Source organism: Sinohyriopsis cumingii, unplaced genomic scaffold (genome assembly GCF_028554795.1).
Source record: "Sinohyriopsis cumingii isolate HCF-2022 unplaced genomic scaffold, ASM2855479v2 utg000309l, whole genome shotgun sequence".
Lineage (NCBI taxonomy): Eukaryota > Metazoa > Mollusca > Bivalvia > Unionida > Unionidae > Sinohyriopsis > Sinohyriopsis cumingii.
Genome location: NW_028315887.1, coordinates 813,095 through 835,398, shown reverse-complemented (window position 1 = coordinate 835,398; position 22,304 = coordinate 813,095). Strand labels below are relative to the sequence as shown.

General features: G+C 36.5%; 1 protein-coding gene across 1 annotated transcript in view; it reads right to left on the bottom strand.

The window, feature by feature from the left end:
* The window catches only part of LOC149774364 (solute carrier family 4 member 11-like), a 111,288-nt gene that overhangs the window by 34,887 nt on the left and 54,097 nt on the right, over positions 1-22,304 (bottom strand). Inside the window, exons 9-14 of the mRNA XM_089945373.1 lie at positions 20,272-20,394; positions 16,790-16,903; positions 11,892-12,024; positions 11,609-11,682; positions 7,867-8,071; positions 5,618-5,724 (exon numbers count right to left, since the gene is read on the bottom strand). Of these exons, the coding sequence (XP_089801499.1) occupies positions 5,618-5,724; positions 7,867-8,071; positions 11,609-11,682; positions 11,892-12,024; positions 16,790-16,903; positions 20,272-20,394 (756 nt within the window). The remainder of the gene's footprint in view (positions 1-5,617; positions 5,725-7,866; positions 8,072-11,608; positions 11,683-11,891; positions 12,025-16,789; positions 16,904-20,271; positions 20,395-22,304) is intronic.

Below are 22,304 nucleotides of genomic sequence, written 5' to 3'. Positions count from 1 at the left end.
TGGCACGAGTGGTACTTTCTAAATCCTGATTGAGCTTTATGAAATAGAGAGTATGTTTCAAAAAATTTGTAGACCTGAATGGCTACATGCTTTTCAAATAGTTTTGACAATACAGGTAGAATTGATATTGGTCTGTAATTTCCTGGATCCTCCTTTTCTCCTTTCTTAAAGATAGGTGTTAACCTTTGCAAATTTCAATGTTTCTGGAAAATTACCACTCATACTTAAATTAATGATATGCGTTAGTGACTTTGTTATTACTGGTGCAGCAATTTTAAGAATTCATGGACCAATACCATCCATTCCAGAGGATTTATTAATAGTCACCTTAATTGGCATATCAAAAACATCAGCTTCACTAACATTAGCTATTGAAAAATAATTATCATCAGGAATTTTAGCTCTTATAAATAATAGAAGAGCATAAAGTTCAATTGGGATGTTAGACTGGTTCTGAATACTCTTACTGGTGATGCTTATGAAGAAATTGTTGAACATTTCCACAATGTCTTGTACAGATGTTGCTATATCATTATTTTGCTTAAGTCTAGGGGGAAGACAACTGTTCTTGCGTGGGTTCAGCTCTTTTAGATGCTTCCACAATGTTTTGGTACTCTTACTTTCATTAATAGCCTGTTTATAGTAGTTCTCTTTTGCCTTATCTATCAGGTACTTAGTTTTATTTTTCCACTTTCTATAGCTTTTCATGTCTTTTTTCTTGTGGAAATTATCTCTTAGGTGCCTAGCCTCATTGATCCCAGGGGTAATCCACTTGGGTGTAATTTGGTGTTGAACCCTTTTTGTTTTAATTGGGGCATGCTTGTCTAAGGCTGCATTGAACATCTGATACCATTTGTCCAAGGCAGTGTTGACATCAGCTATAGTGCAGACTGATTGGAAGGGTTTGCAAACTAAATCATTTAAGAACTTTTCCTCATCAAACTGTTTGAAGTCCCTGTATTGTATTTCAATGTGTTGGCCATTTTTAGATGATTTCGGAACATGTCTAGTTATACAGACTGGGTAGTGGTCACTCAGTGCATACACTGGTACCTTAATTTCACTTACGTTTTCAGGTTTATTAGTATAGACATGATCAATGATAGTAGCACTTTTATCCGTTACTCTAGTTGGGGTGTTAATTAATTGAGTAAAGTTGTAAGTTTCAAAGCTACTTATCCATGTTAATGGTGGAGTTTTCAAGTAGTCAATGTTAAAATCACCTAATATGATAATTTCTAAATCTTCCTTTAGTAATACTTTTTGAATTTGAACCTCAAATCTATCAATCCAATCAGCCGTGGAACTAGGTGGCCTGTAAACCGAACATAAGAGTATTGGCTTTGATTGGGCAAGTGTTACTTCGATCCAGATACTCTCTACCCCAATAGTCTCTAGATCAACACGTCTGTTATAACTAATGGAACTGTCTACATAGAGAAGAATACCCCCACCCCCCATGGATTCCCTATCTTTTCTTTCAAAGTTGAACCCCTGTATTTGGAGAGCCAAATCGTCAGTATCATCAGAAAGAAAGGTTTCACATAGACCTAGAATGCTGACTGATCTAGTTTGCTGTAATATTAACTTTATCTCATTCAGTTTAGGAAGGATGTGTTGAATGCGCAAGTTATCGAGGGAGAGGTGTACAAAGGTTATTTTATTACAAAGCAAACAAAATGAATATTTCTTAAAATATTTCATTGTGGGCAAGCAAGTTTTAGAGAATTCCTGAACTGGGACATAGAGATATCCTCAAGGATGATAAGAAGTTTCACTATTACTTCCAATGAAATTACGACTCAATATTGTACCAACCGAACAATACAAAAGCTGAAGTTCTGCGTAGATGATTGTCTCACGAAATAAATGCTACTTTTTTTAAAACAAAACCAATCTTGTTTGGTGGTGTATCAACAGTTAGTCTAATACCCTGACTCTACTTTGACTCCTGACTTGGCACAATGTATTAAAAACACTACAATAAGCAGACTAATCAACAAAACAAAAAGCAGTGTCGTAATGCACAGATGTTTTCACGATCACGTGACAGTTGTTGAAACCAACAAGAATGCTCTTTCACATTTTGGACATTTTGAAAATAAATGTTATTTATACAGAGCAAGGAACAACTTCAAGAGAAAAAGTGAGTTATTAACAATTATTATGTATGTGGTTGCAAAATGAAGATTCAGTCATTAAGCAGCCCAGTGCTCTAACACCTCCCTCTGTGGTTTTCTCAAGGTTTAAGCAGATTTTTTCAATTTTTGGAGGTCCCTTGGTAACCTACACCCTTGCTTATAGTGCAGTCTATGTTTGTGGACCCTGTTGTGCGCAAGTTATCGAAGGAGAGGTGTCCAAAGGTTATTTTATTACAAAGCAAGCCAACACTAGAAGCAGACTTTGGATTCCTTTTAGCATTGAGTTTTTCTTTGTAAAATATATATATATATATATATATATATATATATATATATATATATATATATATATATATACAAAGTTGGGCGACATAGGGAAGCCAACTTTGGGTTCTTTCTACCAGTATTCACTGGAATTTTTAAAATAAACAGAAACAATGGCACAGTTTGAAAGGAAATATTCTCACACATTTACAAAAGTATGACTCCTCGCATTCATTATTATCATGTACATAGAGGAATACAAATTATACAATCCACATTATAGATCTCAGCTGTTATGGACAAGTTTGTAATGTGATACTCAAGTAGTGAAGAGGCCTTGTCTTTTGCATGGAAAGAAAATGTGTTGCTTAAAGATTCACCTACGAGGCCCATAGGTCGACCAAGAAAGCATGCTAGAGAGGGGGAGTGTGAAAGCAAAATGAATCAGCTGCCAAAAAGCATGAAAGTGGAAACCCCAGACAGGAGAGAATGGAAACCCCAGACAGGAGAGACTGGAAACTCCAGACAGGAGAGAGATGATGCCTGTGAAAATGATTATGTCAGGCAAGGGCATTACAAGTGAAACTGGAAACCACAGACAGGAGAGACTGGAAACCCCAGACTGGAGAGACTGGAAACCCCAGACAGGAGAGACTGGAAACTCCAGACAGGAGAGACTGGAAACTCCAGACAGGAGAGAGATGATACCTGTGAAAATGATCATGTCAGGCAAGGGCATTACAAGTGTTTCACATTAAAGCAGAAGGAGGAAGTTGCAAATTTATCAAATATTACATGGAATTAGAGTGACAGCACGACATTTAAAAAATTCCAAAATCAACCATTGCAAATTGGTCAAAAATAGATTTTTCTCAGCATCTGAATGAATGGGGGCATTTAGCAAAGAGTGGGAGACCAGTATCACATGGTAATGCGTTAGATGGAAAAAGTGCAAAGTGGGATCTGCAATCTGCAGATCCCAGTCAGTGTTGACACTATATGTGCTTATGCCAAAAAAAGTAGTCTCAAGTGAATGTCCAGAAATTGAGTTTCAAGCCAAAGGAACTGGGCAACAGGTTTTTTAAAGCAATACAACCTTGTGTTTCATTCATGGACAACAATAGCCCAGTGTCTCCCAGAAGATTTGGTGGAGAAAACAAAATTATTGCACGAATTCGTAAAAGCAAGAAGAGAAAAAAGTCAATTTTGATGACAATATGATAATTAACATGGATGAAACTCCAATGTAGTTTGAACTCATTCCTGGATGAACTGAAATAAGAAGTGGGGTTAAAAATGTGCAAATCTGTACAACTGGTGCGGATAAAAAGCATCTAACTTTAGTCCTTGCAGTTTCCGCAGCAGAAGATGTCTCCAATGATAATTTTTTGTGGCATGAGGGAGCTAAAAGATATTCAGGCAACAAAAGGATGGATTGTAGGTGTGCAGGAAAAGGGTTGGTTTGGGTGTGTATATGTGTGTGATTTGGATTTTTAACGTAGCTTTAACAATTTTTCAGTCATACTGCTATGATGTCTGCAGTGTGACAGTATTATAGTGATGTCTAGCACTGGGGCATCATGCTGCAGACATGTAGCATGATGTCTCACCCAGTCACATTATCCTGACACCAGGCCGAACAGTCCTAACACTAACCTCTTAATGCTGAGCGCCAAGCGAGGCAACTGTTAGTACCATTTTTGTAAGGCTTTCATATGACTCGGCCGGGGATCGAACCCATGACCTCCTGCATCCAAGGCGGATGCTCCAACCACTAGGCCACTGGAACAGTTGGTTTGGTAAGGAGGTGATGCTACAGTGGATTAAGAGATATATCTCATGTATACAGGAAAAGAATGATCTCTTTTAGTGATGAATTCATTCCGGGTGCATATTACAGATGCTGTCATAAAGGTTTTGAGACGGGGTAACATGGTGCCTGTAGTTATTCTGTATGGATGCACCACCATGATGCAGCCACTAGACATCAGCGTTAATAAACTGGTAAGCTGGGCAAATCTTATTTGTAAGGCAGCAGAGGGCCTTTCCAAGGAAAATGACAACATGTCTTGTATTAAGAAGGCAGAAAAACAAACAGTTGTGATCTGGATTGTGAATGCAATTACTTCAGGACAAGCCAGATCTGATACAAAAATCATTTAATGTGTGTGGTATTAACAATAACTTGAATGGATGTGAGGACAATATCACAAAAAATACTGAATGTGATGAAAATGGCAGCGATAGTAAAGAGGATGAGTTTGATGGGTTTGAGCCTGAAGAGGTTGAGTGGGCAATTAAAAATGTGGACAGCTTGAAGGATTTTAGTTAAATATAGTAGCAGCATTCAAGTTTGTTCAGCAGTACTTGGATTATGTTGGATATCATTGCTGTGTAAATAAAAGATTTTCGGTTTTGGAATTAGCAAGCTTATCTATCATTGTACTGTCACTAACTAGTGGTAGCTCAGTAGCTTTCATCTGTAAATCTCCATATATTCATACATTCTCTCTCTCTCTCTCAACGTATCTTTACACAGGTGCTTAAGGTTAATGTGCACATCTTGGTCATTGCACTATGTTTACTGGCCTTACGACTCATTCATAATTACAATACTTTAATCTAGGTGCTCTAGGTATCAGGTAAAATTAATTATGATATATAGTTTCTGAAAACACTGTGTCCCAGAAAATACGGTGTCCCAATATATACAGTAAATATAGTAATTAAGGATATTTATGTTCAATTATGATACTACATATGTACTAAACTACTAGACCACTCCAAAGAATACAACAATGTAATGATGGCAGCTTACTTAATATGTAGGCCAATGTTTGTATATCAAATAGTAATATTACAACAAAATATCAGCTAAGTATAGCAACTGATGTAAAAGGTATTTGACTATCAAAACTTTGACATGACATAACTCTATGATTCTTGACAAATCAGTTAAGTATAGCAACTGTTGTAAAATGTATTTGACAATCATAACTTTGACATGACAGGACTTCTATGATTTTTGACTAATCAGTTGCCATTCCTGACAGAATAGCAATACCTATGTCTTACCAATTAAAAGTAAAGAAATCATTGTTAAAATTATTTGTTGGTTGCGAGTCCAAATAAATTTTACTACCATTTGACAAAATAAATTTATTACCATTTGAAAAAATATGTGCTTGCATTTTCTCGATGGAATGACTTACTACTGACATCTCTAAAGCCTACAGCTCCAATTATAGACATTATGATGACAGACACTGGAAGGGCATAGTCAGCCAACATCTCCCGTTTGCCAGCATTCAAGTATGGCCTGTGTGAAAGAATCAATCTGAGATTAATGACTCGTAGTAGATATATAAAAGCAAAGAAAACTCCACGTTGCATTATAATCCATATCAAAGATGAAGAGAGTGGCAACAATGAGCTACATTTGACAATTCAATCACGAGAATTCAAGGAAGTGATCAAGCTTTTATTGCAATGCAGTGTTCATTGCGCGTTAAGAAATTTTTTTCTAAGTAAATCAAACACAAGAAAAAGGTCAGGACTACATATACAGCTTTTCAATGTTATAATGTAGTAATCAGGGTCTTTAACTGCCTACTGTGTTATATACTGAACTGTGTTATATTGATAACTGTGAGATGTATGGAACTGTGATATATTGATAACTGTGAGATGTATGGAACTGTGTTATATTGATAACTGCGAGATGTATGGAACTGTGATATATTGAGAATAGCAAAACATACTTAATTGGGGTATAATGGGAACTAACAAATGTTTAAAATAATGGTGTTTGGAAGAGAAATAAAAATACACAACTAAGTGTTACCTTGTTTTCTTTCAACTCGTATTACTGTTCATTACTATACATTTGTATGATTTTGGTTGTGGAATTATTTGTGGTATCGTGTTATATATGTCACTGCATTACAATGAAGGACAGTGGAACATCAAATTCTTCTAAAAAATTTAAACCTCAGGTAAAATTATTAGCAAGAGCATTGTTGTTGTTGTTGTGGGGTTTAACGCCATTTTTCAGCACGATAGGCTATACATGGCGGCCAGTATTAATGGTGGACGAAGAACCCGGAAAACCCCGGAAAGAACCACCGACCCACGAGAAGCTACTGGCAAGCTTTCTCACATGCCCACATTGGCTGAATCTTAGACTCGAACCGCCGCAGACAGAGGTGAGATGGCAGTGATCCGTAACGAAGAGCGCTTTAGACCACTCGGCCACTCGGGGCCCCGCAAGAGCAACTCTAGTGGGAAGAGTCCATGTTACCTACAAATAAGAGCAACTCTAGTGGGAAGAGTCCATATTACCTACAAACAAGAGGACTGTAAATGGTAAATTATACACCTACCAATCTTGGTGACCTTGACCTTTGACATAACGTATCAATAGAAGCTTTTCTTTTCTTAAATGCAAACCATGAACATATTTTATGTCAAATGCAGTCACTTTTACAATGCTTGGTTAAGGTATCTGGTATACTAGTTAAAATATTGTGTGGAAACACTTTCCCTTCTTTCAGTCCATGTGACCTTAACCTTTGACCTTCTGTGTCAAAAGTCAAAAAGTTTCTTCCTCGATCAGGTGCAAGCATATTACAAAGTTTAGCAACTGCAGATGCTGTAGAACTCCAGTTAATTGATGGAACAAAATAAACAGATGGACGAATGGACAGTCAGATAGATGGACAGCTGGACAGATGCATAGACATCATGTTACAGTTAGCTCCACTTAAATGTATATCGCTTAACTGCATAGATCGCTTAAGTGCATAGTGAAAGTATGGTCCCGTTTTACATTGTAAATATACATGAATGCCGCTTAAATGCATACTCCGTTTATATGCATAGCTTGGGTCCGGTCCCGAGGCTATGCATATAAGCGGAGTTGACTGTATCTAATGATAGACAAATACAAATCTGACATGTAACCCTAAACCTGTCCTGCAATTGTGGCTGCATTCAGGATAAAATCCTTAACTGACTCATCTCTGAGCAATATGATCAGGCTCTTTCAATTGATGTCAGACAGATGGATGGATGGATGGTCAGACAGATGGATAGCTGCATGGTGAGACAGATGGATAGCTGCATGGTGAGACAGATGGATGGATGGATGCATGTTCAGACAGATGGATGGCTGCATGGTGAGACAGATGGATGGATGCATGGTCAGGCAGATGGTTGGATTCCTGGTCAGACAGATGGATGGACACATGGACTTGCACCTTAACAATCAAAACATATGCTGAAAAGTGCAGATATAAACAAAGAAAGCTAGTCATTAATTTTCAGTTATGTATTGCAGAGTAGCTGTAAGTTTCACCAATCAACATTTTAAAACAATGATTTCTGCATTATAAAAAAAATGTATTCCATATCCCCCATACTTTGTTATCTCTCTAAAATGACCTAAAACAGTAATACATACGTCTTAGTGAAATTGAAGATCGTGACTCCCAACCATAAAGTTCCAAGAAGAAGAAGAAGGTACAGCAGACTGACATCTCTTTGACAAACCGTGTCCCTGACTGTTGCATTGCCTCTAATGTCAGTACTGTTCATATATACCTTGACTGAACTGGTGTTCGAAGTCATTTCTTGACAGGCAGGAATGTTATAGTGACCATCAAAATCTGAAATGCATTTTAAACAAAGAAAATATAAAAAATTACCATATATGCTCACATAAAAATCTGGTCATAATGCAAACTGCAAAGATCCATTTCTGTCATTGCATAAAGTGCTGGCAAATCGTGGTCTTTGCAGTTTGTTTGGAGTAATGAGTAGGAGAAACAACACAGACCCTGATCTGCAAGTGCATTATGCAATAACAGATCAGGATCTATGTTGTTTGCTGTTGGACCTGTGAGTACATATGGTATATACAGTGACCATGACCTGCAAATCAACAGGATTTCTCTCTTTTCCAAGTGCAAGTAAAACAAATGGTCCACATATGTGATGTAAAACTGCAGAAAACATTTTTCTTCTTTTCAAGCACAACGACCTTGACTTCTGACCTTTATTTGTAGACTTCTTCATAACCTCAAACTGCAAGCCATTCACTTCAAATCATAATAGGAATATAAAAATGTCCTGAATTTTGCCCCCATTGCTCTACTCAGAAACATAATCTTGAAGCAACAGTGGTATATGGGTAAGGGGTTATATAATAGCACAAAAAATTAACCTAACTGTCTAAATTCTTGACTTCATGGTGCCATCAAGGCATGTAACCCAGGCAACAACAGTAGTAAAGAAAAATATGGAGTTTGTGATCATATAATATTCCAAATCTGAAGTTAATATTATTGAAAGAAGTTTATTAAACTATAAGAGATGAAATCAACTTGAACTAAAAGCTATCCTACACAACGAACCCATTGTCACACCCATTGTCACTTGGGGGCTCAAGTACTGCAATCCTTATGTTCAGTGGGATGATGATGCTTTATTTCAAGCATGAAGTGGATTGGTTAATTTATCAAAAGTAAACAAGGCAACTTAACCAAAAACCTTTAACCAAATTGCAACAATTCTAATTCTTGTCCCATGGCTCCACCTAGTGGCAGCATATATATAGAAAGAAGTATTTTTCATTATATTCCTTATATAAAGTGAACTGTATTAACTGTTAAGGAAAAACTTGGTTAGTTATGGAAATATTAAAAAAAAACAAAAATAAAACTTAGCATAATCTTTAAGCATAATATGCATCATTGTAATTTTTTACTCTAAGCCCCCACCCAATGTTAGAACCATTTTGACCCCAAGCCCCCACCCAATGTTAGAACCATTCTGACCCCAAGCCCCCACCCAATGTTAGAACCATTTTGACCTCAAGGCCCCACCCAATATTAGAACAATTTTGACCCCAAGGTCCCACTCAATATTAGAACTATTTTGACTCCATGGCCCCACCGTATGTTAGAACCATTTTGACCCCAAGGTCCCACCCAATGTTAGAACCATTTTGACCCCAAGGCCCCACCCAATGTTAGAACCATTTTGTCCCCAAGGCCCCACCCAATATTAAAACCATTTCGATCCCAAGGACCCATCCATTATTAGAACCAATTGACCCCAAGGCCCCCTCCAATACTAGAACCATTTTGACCACAAGGTTCCATCCAATATTATAACCATTTTGACCACAAGGCCCCACTCAATGTTAGAACCATTTTGACCCCAAGGCCCCACCCAATATTAGAACCATTTTGACCACAAGGCCCCACCCAATATTAGAACCATTTTGACCACAAGGCTCCACCCAATATTAGAACCATTTTGACCTCAAGGTCCCACTCAGTGTTAGAACCATTTTGACCACAAAGCCCCAACCAGTATCAGAACCATTTTGACCACAAGGCCCCACCCAGTATCAGAACCATTTTGACCACAAGGCCCCACCCAATATTAGAACCATTTTGACCACAAGGCCCCACTCAATGTCAGAACCATTTTACCACAAGGCTCCACCCAATATTAGAACCATTCAATGTCAAAACCATTTTGACCACAAGACTCAACCCAATATTATAACCAATTTGACCACAAGGCCCCACTCAATGTTAGAACCATTTTGACCATAAGACCCCACCCAATATTAGAACCATTTTGACCACAAGGCCCCACCCAATATTAGAACCATTTTGACCACAAGGCCCCACCCAATATTAGAACCATTTTGACCACAAGGCCCCACCCAATATTAGAACCATTTTGACCACAAGGCCCCACCCAATATTAGAACCATTTTGACCACAAGGCCCCACTCAATATTAGAACCATTTTGACCACAAGGCCCCACCCAATATTAGAACCATTTTGACCACAAGGCCCCACCCAATATTAGAACCATTTTGACCACAAGGCCACACTCAATGTTAGAACCATTTTGACCACAAGGCCCCATCCAATATTAGAACCATTTTACCACAAGGCTCCACCCAATATTAGAACCACTCAATGTTAGAACCATTTTGACCACAAGGCCCCACCCAATATTAGAACCATTTTACCACAAGGCCCCACCCAATATTAGAACCATTTTGACCACAAGGCCACACTCAATGTTAGAACCATTTTGACCCCAAGGCCCCACCCAATATTAGAAACATTTTTACCACAAGGCTCCACCCAATAGAAGAACCATTTTGACCACAAGGCCCCACCAAATATTAGAACCATTTTGACCACAAGGCCCCACCCAGTGTTAGAACTATTTTGACCATAAGGCTCCACTCAATGTTAGAACCATTTTGACCACAAGGCCCCACTCAATATTAGAACCATTTTGACCACAAGGCTCCACCCAATATTAGAACCATTATGACCACAAGGCCCTGCCCAGTGTCAGAACCATTGTGACCCCAAGTCCCCACCCAATGTTAGAACCATTTTGACCTCAAGGCCCCACCCATCATTAGAACCATTGTGACCCCAAGTCCCCACCCAATATTAGAACCATTATGACCAAAAGGCCCTGCCCAGTGTCAGAACCATTGTGACCCCAAGTTCCCACCCTATGTTAGAACCATTTTGACCACAAGGCACCACCCAATATTAGAACCATTTTGACCCCAAGTCCCCACCCAATATTAGAACCATTATGACCACAAGGCCCTGCCCAGTGTCAGAACCATTGTGACCCCAAGTTCCCACCCTATGTTAGAACCATTTTGACCACAAGGCACCACCCAATATTAGAACCATTTTGACCCCAAGTCCCCACCCAATATTAGAACCATTATGACCACAAGGCCCTGCCCAGTGTCAGAACCATTGTGACCCCAAGTTCCCACCCTATGTTAGAACCATTTTGACCACAAGGCCCCACCCAATATTAGAACCATTTTGACCACAAGGCCCCACCCAATATTAGAACCATTTTGACCACAAGGCCCTGCCCAATGTCAGAACTCTGAGACAGGATTGATACTGAGAGATTGTGTATTGAGGTATGTGACCCCTTGAATTCAGTGTCAGAACCCTGAAGATAAAAAAATTGAAATAATATTCAATTACTATGAAAAAATTCCATCTGAGATTTCACTTTTTAAAGTCACTATATACAATCCTACATTTCAATCAAAACTGATGGTTTCAATGGAATAAGTATTTAGAAAAAGAAAGGAATAAAAATGTGAACCCTTTTCTTTTTAACTTACTGTTTACTGTGTTCCTTATGGCAGCAACACAGAAAGCAATGGATATAAAAAGGGCAAAGATTTCTTCTGATGACCTGCAAGTAAGAAAGAATATATGTAGAAGAAAACAGGCAATGAATGTGATATGACATTATGAGATGTGATATGACATGATGAGATACGACAAGCTGTATAGACATGGGAAACACTACATGCCTCTACCATTGAGTACAGTAAGGATAAAAAACATTGGAATGTATAAAAATATTGAGTATATTACAAGTACAGTCTATCTAATTGTTACCTTGTTGACCATTTCATGATGGTGCTCAGGTTGAACAAGGCATAAATGAAGAGGAAGAAGCTATTCCAGAGACCAACACAGCCCAACATGCCTTTAAAGTCCAGTTCAAAATCTTCACTGATGCTGTAAATAACTGAAATACATAACAAGAGTTATTTTAGACAAGCTTTTTAGTGCATGTGTACTTTGATTTAGTTTGCTCCAAAGCAAGGGTTCTAAATTGCACATGATGCATGTTTATGACTTTCAAAAGACTTTCAAAAACAATCTAAAATCTGTTGACCATGCTGCATATGATTTGTTTTTCATTCTATGTTGTTGCCAAAAAGTACAATACATGTCATGCTGACAGCTAAAGCTGGCCACACAACAAATGACCATAGAAATTTAATTACTGAGAACTCAGCTAATACATTTTATTCAAATGATAAATCTTTACATATGATGTCACTGAAACGCTTTTCATAGTGTCAGGTGCTTGTTCTTCATATGTCCAAATTTATATGATATTGATATTATGGATTTGATGCCATCTTTTATCACATGATAGGCTCTACATGGCAGCCAGTAGAACTGGTGGAAGAAGAACCTGGTAAAAATCCAGTCAGAACTAACAATTTCTGAGAAGCCTCAAGCAAGTTTTCTCGCATACCCACACCGACACATTGGCCAAGCCCAAGATTCAAACCCACATGGACAGATGTGAGATGGCAGTGATCAGTAAAGGCAAGTGCCTGAGACTGCTCAGCCACCCGTGACCCCTGTGGATGTGTTTCGGAATGCATAATATATGAAAAACTATGAATCTGTATAAAGAAAATTATAGTTTCTTGCATTTCTTTAATTTTACTGTTCTGAATTTTGCATTCTCTGATTAAGTAATCATATGGAGTATATCATGTGAGAAATCAGTAACAGAAAATTAGAAACAGTTTACCTGAAGCTGTGTAGATGATATGCATTGTCATAAAGACAGCAATAAAATACATGTGACAAAACCAGGACATCAAATCAGTAGATTTAAAAACGTTGTTTAGTAGATTGACTTCTAAAGAGTAGATTTTATATTGGCATAAATTTTATGGTGTTTGAAGGAGAATGAAAAGAAAACAATGGGATTTTTTTTAAAAACATAATACATATTCTCTTCATTCTATATTAAAACAGCAATTTTTGAATGTGAATCAGATTCTAGTGGAAAATGATACAATAATAATTAATACAAGTCAGTGTATTGTTATTAAATGAAAATAAAGACCTGTATATTTCAAAGTTCACCAAAAAAACCCAAAAAAAAACAACAAAGAAAAAACCATAATCATTTTTAGATTCTGCCTGGTGACCACTAACAACATTCACTAATGACATTGAAATTCACTAATGACATTCACTGATGACATTGAAATTCACTAATGACATTGACTAATGACAATGACATTCAGTGATGATATTAACTAATGACATTGACATTCAGTGACGGGGGCCTCGAGTAGCCGAGTGGTCTAAAGTGCTCACTGCTAGGGATCATTGCCATCTCACCTCTGTCTGCATATGTTCAAGTCTTGGGTTCAGCCTACGTGGGTACAGAAAGCTTGCCAGCAGCTTCTTGTGGGTCAGTGGTTCTTTCTGGGGTTTTCCCGGGTTCTTCCTCCACCATTAACACTGGCCACCATGCATAGCCTATCTTGTGCTGAAAATGGCGTTAAACCCCACAACAACAACATTCAGTGATGACATTCAGTGATGACAATCACTAATGACATTGACATTCACTGATGACATTCACTAATGACACTGACATTCACTAATGACACTGACTTTCACTAATGACACTGACTTTCACTAATGACACTGACATTCACTAATGACATTGACATTCACTAATGACACTGACATTTACTAATGACACTGACATTCAATAATGACATTCATTATAATTTAATTGGTTAAATGTAGTTTAAGTAATACACAGTGCATCTTTCTCTGGCCCCTTGCTGGGCCCTTCTTTATCTAATATGGTTCTCTGCCCAGACATGATGTCATTGCAGCCAATATATGTTAATAAATTGGCGGCCTTCATTACAGTTGCACTGTTCCATAGTCACAGGGTTCCCTTTACTTTGTTTGGGCCATTGCCAAGTTTCATGCATTCACAACTTTGCATTTGACATGAAATTTGTGTCAGTACTTAAATGTATTCAACTATTATGCCCATATACTTCATACCCGCTTCCTACAGTGCATGTATGGAGTATCAGCTGATGTTTGTTATCATGGCATCCTCAGGATCAGACTTATGGAGTTTCGGTTATCAGTGTCCCTATATACCTCGTATCAGCCCCTTGCGGCTCCACATACAGGTGTCGGACACACTTCACAACACTACAAACTCCCCCAACTCTCTCTTCCTGAGGTATTCCTACAGAAACAATTTGCCCCCATTATGTCAAGATTATTTATACTTACAATACAGTTTATATTGAAACTATGTATTGTGTGTTATTTAAACTGGTGACATCCACTAATGACATTCACTGATGACATTGATGACATTCACTAATGACACTGACATTCACAAGTGACATTCATTGATGATATTCACTAATGACATTGATGACATTGACTGATGACATTGATGACATTCACTAATGACATTGATGACATTCACTAATGACATTGATGACATTGACTGATGACATTGATGACATTCACTAATGACATTGATGACATTCACTGATGACACTGACATTACAAGTGACATTCATTGATGATATTCACTAATGATATTCACTGATGACATTCACTAATGACATTCACTGCAATTTTTAAGTTTCACACTTAACAAATTCTCAATAGTTTTCTGGTCCAGAATTCCCTTGAATCGCTTTTTGAAAAATGGAAATTGTACTCTCTGTATCATCATTGGGAGTGGCAATGACAAAACAACCATACTCAACCTGCAGAGAAGCTTGTTTTCCTGTGGCTAGGATTTTAAGGCTGCTGACTGCTTTCCAATACCCTTCTAAGACAAGTTTAAAATCTAAAAGGCTCTAGATGTATTCCTGAGTCTTGTATTTATTAGCTGACGGATTTTTATCATTGAAAGAATGCAAGATTCGACATTTTGACACGAATAGAAAAAAACAAACAATAACCTGCCCTTACATGTTCTTCTAAAAGCATCTTGAACAATGAAATTACAATTAAACAATACAAACACTCAAAATACTAACTTAAGTGTTTTTGCTTAAATGATTTGTGATTGGTCCCTCCATTTTATTTCTCACTTCCACCAAAGGTTGGCCAATTTTTATTTACAAGACTTGCAAGTCATCAAGAACCAATTTGGATTCCCTTTATTTATAATACCCTAACATTTGGCCTTAAACTCACCACCTTACAACAACAAAGTAATCAATTAACAGTTTGTTGTGTACACATGTTAGCCTTAAACTCACCACCTTACAACAACAAAGTAATCAATTAACAGTTTGTTGTGTACACATGGTAGCCTTCTTGACCTTTTACCTCATGCAAGCGCCTTTGGATGTCTCTACTCCATTCTCATGGAAGTGACTGATTTGCACAGAAGTGCGTTTTGACGCCTCTACACCATTCTCATGGAAGTACCTTTTGATGCCTGAGCAGTTTTTTGTAGCGCCACCTTCAGGGAAAACCCCTTATTAGATACTACATTAATTGCTGTGAATGACTATTACGCCAGATCATGTGGTCACTGTTTAAGATTTGGTCGTAATCTTCTATTTAAAGTAACTGAGTCGTATTCTTAACTCTCCAAAATGGAGGCCACAGATCTCATACAGTACTTACAAAGTTTTCACGATTAGAATAACTACTAAGAAATCTTCAATAACTTAAGTAAAGGCTCTGATATTGATGTAGGCAACAATTAGTTTTTATAAATTATCAAATTCTCATGATTTAGTGATGTAGTCACAAAGAAATTGTACATTTCGAGTATGAGAAACGGCAGCTATGGTTGGTCAGACAGTTTCACTGGCATGACGGTGAATGAGTTTTTTCAAGATTTTAAAATGCATAAAGAATTCTTCCATGAAAAATAATTATACAGCTATAATGATTGGATTTTACTCTTAAATCTTTCTATACATAATATATTTGTACCAAAAATGTAAAATGGTTAAAATTGCTGTTAAATGTAACATATACTACACTGCTTAACAGTTAACATGTCGGTCTAGTTGCATGGGTAACAGGTGTTCTACTTATAGTGCACTGCTCTGTGTAACTTCGGTACATGTATATGAACTGGCTAAAATGCTATACACTATGAGATAAAGGGTTACGCCTATCACTCAACCACACATCACGGCACCAGCGTATTTCTGATACCCTAGCAGATTGGTTCCCACTGAATTCTGTAATTTGTGGATAGAAAGTGCAAAAATTCCAAATCTTAAATTAAAAAAATCTTTTATGTTTCAAATGAGGTAGATTTCAATTATAAAATAGTGTGTGTTAGATGGCCTTTTAAAACTGCATTTTTTTCCTACCACCTGTAGAACTCTATGTATGCAATGGCCCCACTCTTGCTGCACTCACAACCGATGTTATATACAGGTCTATGATGCACCAATATTAGATATTGGTGTACATCAATATAATCAAGAAGAATCAATAACATCTGACAATATATTATACAGACCCAATGAACAATGTGGAAGCAACAGTACCTGTTCCTTAATCCACAAATTCAAGTATTGACAAAAAATGTAATTTTCCCCTAAAATATGTCAATTGAGATCCCAACAAATAAATTATCGTTCGGTATTTAATATTTAATATTATTCCAATAGAAGTGAAGGTGGCAACTTTATCTGATCTAATCTCAAATGAATATTCATTACTATACATACTTTTGGTGTACAAAGCCAGTGGAGCTGTGGTTAGAAGGACAACCTGAGGAGTACCCCCCAGTACTGCAAATACCAGTCCGCCAAAGGTCTGGGAATAAAGCACCTTCTCAACATCTGAAATGTGAAACAACTGTATAACAGTCATCCTAGTCGTAGAGCTACATGAAAAATGGGGGGAAGGGAGGGAGAAAAGAGAAATTAAAACAAAAAAAAGAGTCCCTTGATGAGGCTGTTGCTCTACTGGCCAAAATGAATTTCCAGCAATCCAAGATAAAACCATCTGTTCTTTTTAACTGCTGTTGAAACCAGATCTGATATTCTTGACTGAAACAACTATTTTGAAGCTGGCCAATGTGATGGCCAGTTTGTATGCATGGTCAACAACATTTCATTTATGACCAATCAGACATCATAAAAAGTATTTTAGTGACAACTGACCATCCATTCATGAGTACCAATAACAAGATTTTCAAACTGGTCAACATGGTGACCATACTGTATGTAAGGTTGACATCGTTTTCATTTAGAATCAACAAAATATAAGAAGAAGAAGAAGTGAAGAACCCATATCCATCTAATCAGCAGTAATAACAAGATGGATGATTTTGGTAATAACAAGATTTGTTTGCAGATGATGCAACCTTGTATACATCTAGTTCTGATACTGAAGTTATCCAAATGAGATTAAACTCAGACCTTATTAGAATCCAAAACTGGGCACAAAAAATAGGATGGTAATTAATGAAGGTAAAACAAGATGGATGATTTTGGGAATGTCACAGAAGCTACACAAATCAGGGAACCCAGAACTATCTCTTGCAATGAATAATCATTCATTAGAAAATGTCAAACATGAAAAGCTTGTTGGTGTGACTGTAGATAATAATTTATTATGGAATGACCATATTGATAAGCTTTGTAAAACATTGTCATCCAAAACTGCCCTAGTACTCAGCAGAATCAAGAAATATTTACCTATGGAAACTTGCAATCTATACTACAAGTCATATATTCTTCCAACAATGGATTATTGTTCTAATGTATGGGGAAACTGCTAAATCTGAGCTTGACAGGATTTATAAACTTCAGAAACGAGCAGCACATGTAATTTTAGATGCATCTATTGATCATCCCTCAAAAGTATTATTTACAAAACTCAAATGGTTCACAATACATGACAGGATATATTTTCACAAGACAGTTCTTTTATATAAATGTCTATATGGAACTGCATCAGAGTATCTTCAAGACTTATTCAGGCCTTTTTCAACACAATACCAGTTGAGATCAATATCACATGGAAACCTTCTAGCACCAAAACCAAGAACTGAGCAATTTAAAAAGAGCTTCCAATACTCTGTTACAGTTATGTGGAACAAGCTTCCACTACATGTAAAATCTGCTGAAAATATTAGAGTATTTAAGAAGAGATATCATGAGCTTGTATGTGCTTCTAATAGATAATGGAATTTAGTATTGTAATACTAAACATATTAAAATAAACAGTAATTATTGCTATCTTCATATAAATGTATTGTTATACTCTCCTTAGAGGGTCTCATGGGAGAATAGTCCTTGACTAATGAGTCACCCTCTATAAATAAAGCTTATTATTATTATTATTATTATTATTATCAATACCATTTACATTTAGGAAAAACCAGAGTCTCTTATTGAAAGCACCATATTAACATGACTAATCATGACAACAGCAATAACATGATTTCAAGATGGTAACCATAATGAATGTCCGATCAGCAACATTTTCATTTAGGACTATGCAAACCGCGTAAAAAATGCATAGTAGTCTTCCATGTAGCTTGAAAGGATAATAAAAGGAAATAAATTCTTCAGAACACTCATTTTTTCTGTAGTAATCCCTGTCATCAGACCAGAACACCTGTGTCTCTATCATCCGTTGACTGTTTTTTAAATTTCTGATGCATGCAAAGAAGGCAGCATCACTTCGCTACCACAAATGTAAAATACAAAAAATAAAATAAGAGATCTTACTTGTTGGTCTTTTCAATTTACCCAGATTAAATAGTTTGCTGAAATTTCAAAGAAAACAAATTACCTTTGAAGCACCAAATGTTATGAGAATGTACAAAGCAAATGGAAAAAAAATCAGTCTCAATCATGCAATACAATTATTTGATGTTGCCGCCACAATAAGAAATGGGCATTTGTTTGGTTCTCCAAAGCTGTCCATTAGTGGTGACTTCAATAACACATGCAGCCTTCATCAAAGAAAGCCGACTACAATCTTCATTAAAAATAAAGAACCCTTCTTCAAAGGAAGTCAGTACCAAACTTAAAAGCAATGGAATCTGATGGATTGTTTTCATTTTCCAACGTGACTGGAACACATTTACTGCACCGTGAAAGCTTCCTTGTTGTAGGAAAAAAGTTTATGCTTATGAATGCTACCAATGGTGGCTTAAAATGCAAACTTTTACTGACTCGAGACATACTGAAAAGTAAATGTGCTTCATCATTCATTACATGATTGTGCTATCTTTCAGACCTATATGGCATGTGACAAAATTATTGAATATTTTAAATCTGTGTGTGCATATTTTTGATGGAATTATTTGTATTGTGGATTCAAAGTATGCGATGAGATTCGCGGGTGAGTACACGGTGTTGATACTCTATTCATGCTATACGTTAGACATGTATATAAAAAGAGCAAAGACGTATATGTACCAATTCATCATTCTCTGAATAAATTAAAATATTATAAATGCCCTCTCTGTTTTCACTACGGTGTATTTCTCTATTAATATGAACTGATTTAAGATGGTAACTGTGCCAATGAAGCACATATTTTTGTGGCCGCATTTATTACCTACACCCTCCCCCACAATTTTTTTGGGTTACATGCATCATTTTCTTCAGCAAACTGACCTGGTTGCTTATAACACGGTTCGGTCTAGAACACAGTCAGGTTCTATGGCTCCCAACTACCATGTTATAGTGGGGTATCACTATCTATCTATCTATCTATATATATATATATGTATATATATCTATCTATATATATATCTATCTATCTATCTATCTATATATATATATATATATATATATATATATATATATATATATATATATATATATATATATATATATGACTACTAGTGTTAAACTATGATAACACAGAATTTAGAGTATCTAATGTTTTATATGAAAAACTCTAATTTTAAATTCATGAAGCTTTAACTAGGTTTTTGAAAATAAAGGAAATTGTACATAGGAATTACATTCAGGTCTATATTTTACATTTTCTGCAAAAAAATTAAACAATGTTCATACAGGAGCAAAGACTCACCTAATTGTCCATTAGTATTCTCTGAATTCAGTACTCCAAAAAGACTCACCTAATTCTCCATTAGTATATTCTCTGAATTCAGTACTCCAAAAAGACTCACCTAATTCTCCATTAGTATATTCTCTGAATTCAGTACTCCAAAAAGACTCACCTAATTCTCCATTAGTATTCTCTGAATTCAGTACTCCAAATGCTATGGAGGGAATCAGACATGCGAAGTACAGGAAGAATGAGGTGGACACGGTCTTCTGAATGGATTTGGGCCCCACAACACCTGGACAAAAAGTATCTTAGTTAAATATTATTATCATTCTAAATTGGGTACACAACACCTGGACAAAATGTATCTTAGTCAAATATCATTCTAAATTGGGTACACAGAATAAATATGGTAAATGCCATCTGTAATTGGGTCTAGGAGAAGAAAATATTTCTGAGAAAATAGGCAGATTTAACTTTCTATGAAAATGCAGCTGTCCTCCAATAGGAATAGCCATGATTATTTAGACCCGTTAGGTCTATTTCTTCAAGATAGTCCTTTTAATACATTGAGTATCTTTTGATTTTTTTATTATTCAAAAGGCATCATATGTAAAGATGATAAATTGTGTAATGAAGGGTCCACATCAGCTGATTAAAATACATAGATTTCAGTGTACTTAAATAAAATGCCCCACCCACCCCACTTTTGTCAGTTACATTCAGTCCAAAGCATGAAATGAGAAAGAAATGAAAGAATCTGCACAAAACTTTGTAGGTTAGATGAATCTGATGTGTTCTGAATTAACTCTGTAAGTTAGAAATGTCTGATGTGTTCTGAATTAATGTGTAGGTTAGACCAGTCTGATGTGTTCTGAATTAATGTAAAGGTTAGACCAGTCTGATGTGTTCTGAATTAATGTGAAGGTTAGACCAGTCTGATGTGTTCTGAATTAATGCGGTTCTGAATTAATGCGGAGGTTAGACCAGTCTGATGTGTTTTGAATTAATGCAGAGGTTAGACCAGTCTGATGTGTTTTGAATTAATGTGAAGGTTAGACCAGCCTGATGTGTTTTGAATTAATGTGAAGGTTAGACCAGCTGATGTGTTTTGAATTAATGTGAAGGTTAGACCAGTCTGATGTGTTCTGAATTAATGTGAAGGTTAGACCAGTCTGATGTGTTCTGAATTAATGTGACGGTTAGACCAGTCTGATGTGTTCTGAATTAATGTGAAGGTTAGACCAGTCTGATGTGTTTTGAATTAATGTGAAGGTTAGACCAGTCTGATGTGTTTTGAATTAATGTGTAGGTTAAACCAGTCTGATGTGTTCTGAATTAATGTGTAGGTTAGACCAGTCTGGATGTGTTCTGAATTAATGTGTAGGTTAGACCAGTCTGGATGTGTTTTGAATTAATGTGTAGGTTAGATCAGTCTGATATGTTCTGAATTAATGTGTAGGTTAGACCAGTCTGACGTGTTCTGAATTAATGTATAGGTTAGAGTAGTCTGATGTGTTCTGATTTATTATGTAGCTTAGATCCAGTCGGGATGTGTTCTGAATTAATGTGTAGGTTAGATCAGTCTGATGTGTTCTGAAAAAACTTTGTAGGTTAGACCAGTCTGATGTTTCGAATCAATGTGTAGGTTAGATTAGTCTGATGTATTCTGAATTAATGTGAAGGTTAGATCAGTCTGATGTATTCTGAATTAATGTGTAGGTTAGATCAGTCTGATGTGTTCTGAATTAATGTGTAGGTTAGATCAGTCTGATGTATTCTGAATTAATGTGTAGGTTAGATCAGTCTGATGTGTTCTGAATTAATGTGTAGGTTAGATCAGTCTGATGTATTCTGAATTAATGTGTAGGTTAGATCAGTCTGATGTGTTCTGAATTAATGTGTAGGTTAGATCAGTCTGATGTGTTCTAAATATACCTTATAGGTTAGACCCATTTCATGTGTTCCAGATACACTTTGTAGGTTAGACCAGTCTGATGAGTCTGAATAAACTTTGTAGGTTAGATCAGGTTGATGTGTTCTGAATAAACTAATGTGAAGGTTAGACCAGTCTGGATGTGTTCTGAATTAATGTGAAGGTTAGACCAATCTGATGTGTTCTGAATTAATGTGAAGGTTAGACCAGTCTGATGTGTTCTGAATTAATGCGGTTCTGAATTAATGCGGAGGTTAGACCAGTCTGAT